Raw genomic sequence first — 8,423 nt, forward strand, 5'->3', positions numbered from 1 at the left:
AGAAATGCCAGCATGGCGTCGAACAAGGGAGGAGGAAAGAGAAAAGTAGAAGGCAGGGAGGTTAACCAGAACAACGTCCGGTTGGCTACCCTACACCGGGGGAATGGGAAAGGGGAAACAAAGATCACAGGGAGAGGGGGGAGGGGAGGAAAGGCGTCGAACAAAATGCACGTAAAGGCCTAGCCCCTCAAAATTACTTCCGTTACGTTGTGCGGCCCGTATTCTTTACCGAACGTTTCCGGGAACATTGAATGATTGAAAAATATAGCGTGGCAGAGGTCGACATTTTTTTTTTCCTGCAACGACCTTCGTGCCAGTGGATGCCGAAGCTATATTTCCATAATTTAATCACTACTGAACGGATGAACGAGAATATACCACAATAAGCTTTAAAGGAGCAACGATACGACATTTTCGCGACATTTGACGGCATCGAAGCGCTCTAAATAATTGACTATAATGCTTGTTCCTTCGAACACGTTTCGGTATTCCCAGGAAGCGGACGCCTCATGACGCCAACAGAATTGACACACTGCTTTCCCGCGATCGCTGCTGCGGCCACAAACGCGAGCCCAGCCACTACAAACGTACGCAGCACTCTTGTTTACTTTTTTTTTCTTTTATGAACAACGCCCTGATGCCTAGACGTCACCGCACGCCATTTTGTAGTTCTAGTCGCAGATTTCTTTGTGTTTCTGGAGACAAGAGGATCGAGATAGAATGCGGCTTCTCGCCGCGCTGGCTGCTCAACAACTATCTGGCGGCCTCGGTGACGTCAGTAGATACCCCCTATATTGCTGCACGACGTCAGCACATTTCGCTCTTCGGGACGTCAGAGGGTTCACTACGCTGCCGTCCGGAATTTTCGATACACACACTATATCAGCAAACTACAATATTTTGTGTTACCCAAGCTTTATAGTCGTTAAGCGTTGTCATTATAGGGACGTGAAGCGTGTCGTAGAGTTCTTGGAAATAAAATTAAAAAATCTGCCGGTAGTCATCTCTAAAAAGTACATATGCCGTGCCATGAAATCAGCACGCACAGGATGTCCATTTTCTATAAGTTCCGGAGGCGCCAATTTCTGCAAACTGTATGCTCGAAATGTGCGGCTAAATAGATTGTTGGTCCAGTCAAAATTTTTTTCCCACTGCGAAACAATATTTCTTCTGCCGCTGCGTTTGATTACCACTTCCCTTAGACATCTGGCATAATAAAGGGAAAAAATGCAAGAATAAGAAGAACTTAAATAATGTTTCTCGACGGAGGCGATACTAGAATGGGATGGTTGCATTCGCGATACAGCGCCTTATTGAACCCAAGTATACTGCAAATCTTGTTTCCGCTGTATAAACAAGAGAACATGAAGGCCTCAATGTAACGAGATGCGACTGAAACGAAAACTAGCACGTCGATAGCATTTAATGAGCAACTTGAAAAGCCACCAACCTTGTTCCGGCCTCCGCATATCGTATGGGATAAGGGCACAGCAGACACTTACCACATATTAGCACGACGGAGTGAAACACGAACAGCCGACCGCGTGGCTAACCACGGCCGCCATAAGCCGCGCACATATGCGCAGTTAATTTACTGGCATTCGCCATTGTAGAAAACTATGATGTTCGCAACTTCCATCCCGCTCTCATCTCCTCGATCATGGCTCATCTTATCAGTACTTCTATATCATGCCATCAGAGTGCGGCAAAACTGCTTTCCTACAACGTGTTTGTCTACTCGCGTCCGCCGACGAGCATTGCAGGATAGCAGGATAGCAAAGGCTTGCAGTGCTCCAGCGGCACGATATCGAAATGCTGATAAGGTGAGCCAAAATTAAATGATGGGATTTTACGTGCCAAAACCGCGATTTGATTACGAGACACGCGTAGTGGGGGACTCCGGAATAATTTGGACCACCAGGGGTTCTCTAGAGTGCACCTAAATTTAAGTACACCGGTGTTTTCGCATTTCACGAGATCACCAACGAGGTCGCCCGAGGACTCGCACACCGGGCCCCAGCGCAGGCGGACTACTCCCTGTCCAAAAAGCGAGACTTGACCACATACAGAGAAATTCTAGGACACTATAGAATGAGCAATAGAACCCTCCCTCACCCCCATAGATCTATCTCAAAGAAGGAAGAAGTAACCTGGCGAAAGCTGCAGACGGGTACCTTCCCAAACTCGTATATCCTACACAAATGGCATCCTGAGGTGCACTCTCCCAAATGCAAAAACTGTGAAGGCATGGCGACCCTAAATCACGTGCTCTGGGCTTGCCCAGCGATAAACGGTCTACATGGGAACAAAGAGTCATGGGAATCCTCCCTTCGTAGCCATGAAGAACAAGCCCAAAAGCAAGTCATCGGTCAAGCCCAGGCCGCCGCCGGAAGCCAATTCCGACCGACGTCTAGGGGGGAAGTAGACTGTGAAAGAGGGAGCTGCGTCTCACCCCGATCACCCATACTCTCTGACAGGTGCAAATAAAGTACTTCTCCCCCCCCCCCCCCCCCCCATCGGATAAGGTGAGCCAAGGCACAGAAGATGAGTGGGACGCGGACACCGTAAATAATCAATGCATATGCAGTTTATCGCAGCCGCTGTTAGGCAATGCAGCACGTCCCAAGCAGCCTATCCCAAGCGTTCTTGAACAAATTGATCTGCGCTGAAAAGAAGACATTGTCATTGGCCAGTGACGCGCATATACCCTTTAGTACAACATGCTGTGTGGCGAACGTCGGACGGAAGCACGCGAATGCAACGATCGATAAAAATACGCACTTTAATCCTGCCTCGAAATCAAGGGCGTCGTGAAAGGGAGGAACGCAGGGTGGCACTGGCGTTGTACGCATGCGCGCAGTCGGCGCCACCGCTCACGCTCAGCGCAATGTCTCGGAACGTCAGCAGTGTGCACAGTTCGCGCGTATACATACTGCTAGCAACGACACATCCGAAGGGGGCGACCGACGCTTCCTTTGTTCTCCGCGAAGAACACTTACGTCACTTCCTCGTGGACTCGGGACGGCCGCCGGTTTGCCAGCGGGAGATCACAGTTCGTACAGCGTGGACCACTTTGTCGGTTAGCTCAAGCTGGCGCAAAGGCACCGTTGTCGGAGGCACAGAACACCGCGACGACGAAACTGCATGGACGTGCGACGAAGGACGTCCCGCAACCGGCACTCCACTGACGACCGACTTAAATGCTTATCAAGGCACATGGAAGTACGTGGGACCAATTATGCCAGCACCCGGAAGTATGTGCGGTAATTATATCTATAAATTAAAGAAAAATAAACTCGGTCCCCCGATATACTGAATGTGCTTTCTCTCAGTCACTCACTCGACGTGCTTCTTGATGGGTGCATACTGTGACCTTCTGCTTCCCCTGTACGCGTGCAGGTAGAAGTTGCAGAAGAGCGTCAGCAGCAGCAGCGCCTGCACGAAGCCTATCCAGAGCATGACACGCGGGTAGTTGCAGTCGTAGACCATGGGCACGATGGCGTACACGACGAAGAAGGCCAGCTGGGCGATCTGCATCTGCGTCAGGTAGCGCTTCCACCAGAGGTAGGGCTGCAGGGCCGGGCCGAACGACGAGAGGAAGTAGTACGAGTACATGACCACGTGCACCAGGCAGTTGATGCAGATGCAGATCATGATTTGGCCTTCGGCGCCGAATGTCAGGCCCACCCAGCCATTCCAAACGACAATACAGTGGTGGATGACGTGCAACTTCGACACCTGGAAGGCAGAGAAATATGGCGCGGGTTACTTCCAAATTTAGAAAGAAGGAATTGTTGAGAGTCAGACCTTCAAGGTACTATCATCATATCTATGAAAGGGTACACGCGAACACGTGTCAAATAGTGTCGTCGGACATATGTTGCGCGGCGTCGCGGAGCGATGCAAAAAAAAAAAAAAGAAAAGTAAAGGTAGAAGCATGGCTTCCGAGACTGCGTGCACTGGCAGGTTTTAACCAGCCAGCGTGCGCCATCTCGGAGGCCATGGGAGAGGGGCACCGTTCGTTCTGCTTGCAGCCCCTGCTACGAGCGTTTTGGAAGTGTTGACTGTTGGACTAGTTGACGCATAAGGTGGTGTCGTTGAGCGGTATAAGGGCGGGAAGAAACGACGTGGGTCGTCTGTCCTATCCACATCGTTCTTTCTCGCCCTTATTCCGCTCAGCGACACTACACGAGCGTTTTCTTGTATCTCAATACTTCTTGTTGGAAGCCCGCGAATAACAACGGTCTCGGACGAATTTTGTCACGGACGCACCGCATCTGCCGCAGCTTCGGTAGCAATCTGAGTAAACGGCGAGCCCGGCGGGTAACATGATTACTTTACCAGGTTATACCGGTGTCCGCTCGCGAGCGGCACCAGCACAAGGAAACATGCAAGAAGGCGTGCATATAGGCAGTGACAGCCGCATGTCGCTGCGCAACGTCTAACTGACTAAGCTATTTGCCACACACTCGCGTGTTTCCTTTCATAAAGATGACGATGGTAGGCGCCATTCTACATTAGAAACAACGGTGACGGTATGGGTACGAAGAACGGGCAAAATTGCTACATATGATGACGCGGACGAAGACGCATTGGAGTAAGAGTTCAGACGACGATGCGCAGTTTCTTAAAAGAGGAAGTAAACTTAAATATTATAAGAAGAAAGCGTGTAGCGCACAATCACAAGCCGCAAAACCACAAAATAAGCCGAGTCCCTTTAAGCTCGTTGAGGAGGTTGGTGGCGGCTGATATCTGGGTGGCCAAGTAGAATGTCGACAAGTACCACCGAGTGAAACGAAACGAAGGAGCGGCCACCTCTATAGATATCTCTTCACGCCGCCGCGTACATGCCTGACCGTCTTATCGCGAAAAAGAAGTAAACGCTTTATCGTGCGCCGCCCACATGGCCAGTAGGACGCACCGTCATGCGTCATGGCGTGGCTATATGCCACACGCATTCGATGCATCGTAACGTTGCGGCGCAGTGCTTTGTGCAGGAACCTGTGTTGACGTATACTATAGACGTGTTCGCTTTCTTGAGGGCGACTGGCCTATCTGAACGTCTTTGACTTACTCAGGCCATCCGCGTGTGTCCGTGAGCTCAGCGCGACTTCCCTCCCCTCAGCTATCTATCTCTTGTTTCTATTCCCTCTTTCCCGTCCCCTAGAGTAGGGTAGCCAACCATACGCATTTCTGGTTAGCATCCCTGCCTTCCGTCTTTATTTCTTCCTCCTCCTCATGGCAAACGGAACGGCAAAAAAAAAGAAAATTTCACGTAAAAGCTGTTGTAACGTGTTCGTAATGTTCACGGGTATAAGCGGCAGCGCTGTGTCACCAGGGGTCAACTGGGTTTTCACGGAGGTGCGTGATCTGCCAAGGGTAAGTAGCATCCGCACATCACGCAGGGTCAGTAACTATTACATGCACAAACAATAAACAGGCGCGATCGAGTCACGAACAAACTACATAAGAGCTGAAGTTCTTACGCCAATGAGTCATTTACGCAGCAGGGACTCTTGTCGCTTGGCTGCAAGCGGGATGAGAGGGAAAAAAAAACGTAGATGCGGTGTGTGTTAAGTGGAGCCTTTGTCATACTTAGCCCGAACTCGCATCGAGCGTCGTTTTGCTTCACCTGCGGATGATGCTGGCTACTTCTGCCTTGGATGCCTTAAACGTGCTAACACGCAAATCTACGTTGGAGCACTGGACCCAACCAGACCGGCGGCACAGACGAGTGCATAAGTGGAACCCGGAAATGAAATTCCGTATGGCTCACAAGCTCAGAAGAAGCCAAACAAGCGCGGCGCACCGCATTCGCCTTGGTGTCACATTCACCAAACCTTATAGTGAATCTGTAGCCGAAATTGTGAACACTGTCAGGTGCCCGAAGCACTTGATTACATATTTTGCGCTTGCGATGCGTACGCGCAACAACGAAAGAAACTGGTCTCTTCCACTACAAACGTCGATAAGAAAGCGCTATCAGACGAACTTCTTTTGGGTCCTTGGCCTAATGCAAACAGGGCAGCCTTGATTACAAATGCCACTATTCCTTTCTACGAGCCACTGCGCTAGACGAACGGCTTTAGACATGTCACAATGTGGTGAACTTGTGTATACACACCTCCTTCAAATATCAATTCACCAGCCCTTTACGCAGCGCACAGAGTATCAAGCTAGAGCAAGCTGTAACTCAGGCCGACTTCCCTGCCTTTCTGTAAATACATGTTTCTCCATCTTGAACGTGCAAGCTTAGTGCGTATTCTTGCGAAAGCACTCGCCCGTTTTTTCCCCCTTATATTTGTTTTAAAAGTCAAACCGCCAGACTGCTCGGGCGTTGAGGCGACAGTATTGTACGCGTGCTCCGCGACATTGCTTCACACACAGCACTTGATATCTATAGCCTTACACGACGCATGCCACGCACCTGCGAGTTCTTCTTGCGCAGCACGAAGAACACCGTGTCGAGGAACTCGGCCATGCGGACGTGCAGGTACCACCAGCAGGCGTTCAGCACCGTCATGGACTGCTCGGTGGGCCGGTAATCGATGCCCGTGCACAGCCAGCTGTAGTTGCCGCGCAGGTAGGTGTTCTTGAAGAAGAACACCATGAAGCCGAAGTTGAGCGCGACCATGCTGATGTTGTAGAGCCGCATGACTCCCACCAGGGTGAACGGCTTGCGATCCTTCATCCACTCGGGTCCGCGGTACTTGACGAAGTACACGTACAGCACGAGGATCAGGTGGATCGGCACGGGGTTGCCGGAGTAGAGCCAGCCCACAGTCCGCGGGTCCCGCACTTGCTCGAGGGCTCGGACGAGGCCGAACAGGGGCGTGTGCTCGATGCCCATGTAACCCATGGCTGGATGCTGGTTGGTCACCGGTGCTGTTTTGACACGCTGCAGGCTCTGCTTTGGTGGCGCGTGTATCCGGGAGAAGCTGGGACAACCGGTCTATTCTTGCGGCGGCGACCGCAGCCACGGCTTCAGTGGCGGATGCGCTGTCGCCGCGCAGCGGTGTACGCCTGCTGCGCCGCGGTGTTGAGCGATGGGCAGCGCTTGCGCGACTGCGACCGAGGCACGTGCGCGTTCTTAAGAAGCCGCCGAACGCCGCCTCTCGGGTTGCAGCCACCCGCCCTCTTCGCCTTGCCGGAAGAGCTGGCAGAACGGTCGCTTGAGCGCTGTCGCAAGGTCGCTCCTGCCGGCGGTGTCGAAGGCGCTCGGCCGGCGATTGGTGCGCGGCTGGCTGGTGGTCTGGTCGTTATTCTTCGGCACAAAGGGGGAGACGCGGTGCACTACGTGTGGTGCTCCACCCTTGAAAAAACAGAAAGAAAGGAAAATAAACGGAAAAGAAATTGCGCTTATCGTTCTTTTCGCCCTTCGAAGGATCGAGCACCTGTTCACCCGAGCCTGTCGCCGAATAAAAGCGGTGCTTCACAAAGCCAGGAAAGGTGAGGGGTGCCACCCGCGTACGTAAGGCAGCAGCGTCGATCGTGTGGCCATAAATAGGCGTATACGAGTGCTCCCACTTATTTTCTGTCTTGGTAGCACGCTTCTTCTTACGCCGGCGTCCCCGAGTCGAACAATTACGACCTCGAGTACCTTCCGCTCGTTGCAGGCCGTCGCGTTGTTCGATGCCGCCGGATACGGTACTCGCTCGGCTCGGTGGTGGCGGTAGGCAGTGCGATAAGGAATAAAGCATTCGCCTCACTTGTCGCACATTGCCGGGGACGACGCCTTGTTACGCATTCACGCTTTGCGCCAGGAGTCGCGTCCCGCTCGCGACGGGGAGAAATACGCCGCTGTTGTCGCAGCGGCTCCTTCACGCGTGCGTTCACCCGAAAGTGGGAGCGAACGAAGGTCTGTTTACATCCCTTGCGCGTACATCCTGCACGCACGCGTCTGCATTAACGGAACGCGCCGATGCATGGGGATCACCCGCGGGCATTGCAGCGATCGGTGGTTACGCTGTGCACCACGTGCATTTGGCCTCGCGGTTATACAACGTCAAGGCGACGGGGGGATTACGAAGCGTTTCGCGAGACTCGTCGCAGTGCTGCAGTGGGGATGAGTTCTGCGACGATCACCTTTGGCTACAGTGTCGCCGTCAGGCGCGCGCTGATTGGCCAGTTGAGCGAAATCGGATGAGTTGATTGGCTGGTTGAGCACTAGGCCGCGCGAAGGCGATAGTATCGCCGAACGAAGTGATTGTCGCAGAACACGCGTCCCTGGATGCGGCAAAATCGGAAGGGCGTTGCGACCGAGGCCGGCGATAAATAACGCGTGCTTCAATCTGGTAGATTGTAGTCTTTGCTTGCGCATTAGAGCGGCACTGCAAAGAATAATGCTGTTTCCAATTTTTTTTTTTTTGGCAGAAGAATATGGAGGAGAGATTCAAGTGCCGGCAGTAGAGCCAGTGTCAATA

The 8,423-nt window shown here is 52.4% G+C and overlaps 1 protein-coding gene across 1 annotated transcript; it reads right to left on the reverse strand.

The window, feature by feature from the left end:
• Window positions 1-2,763: 2,763 nt before the first annotated feature.
• LOC142579600 (very long chain fatty acid elongase 4-like) lies at window positions 2,764-7,632 on the reverse strand. Its single transcript, XM_075689981.1, has 2 exons — window positions 6,428-7,632; window positions 2,764-3,738 (listed from the first exon to the last, which is right to left on the reverse strand). Exons 1-2 carry the CDS (start codon window positions 6,857-6,859, stop codon window positions 3,337-3,339), a joined length of 834 nt encoding a protein of 277 aa, XP_075546096.1. The 5' UTR covers window positions 6,860-7,632; the 3' UTR covers window positions 2,764-3,336.
• Window positions 7,633-8,423: the final 791 nt, after the last annotated feature.

Source organism: Dermacentor variabilis, chromosome 4, assembly GCF_050947875.1.
Source record: "Dermacentor variabilis isolate Ectoservices chromosome 4, ASM5094787v1, whole genome shotgun sequence".
NCBI lineage: Eukaryota > Metazoa > Arthropoda > Arachnida > Ixodida > Ixodidae > Dermacentor > Dermacentor variabilis.

Excerpts from the sequence above, each read along its gene's own strand:
- LOC142579600 (XM_075689981.1), bottom strand. The coding sequence starts at position 6,859 with ATGGGTTACATGGGCATCGAGCACACGCCCCTGTTCGGCCTCGTCCGA. Across the intron at positions 3,739-6,427 it reads TGCGCAAGAAGAACTCGCAG|GTGTCGAAGTTGCACGTCAT; the intron begins GTGCGTGGCATG and ends TCTGCCTTCCAG.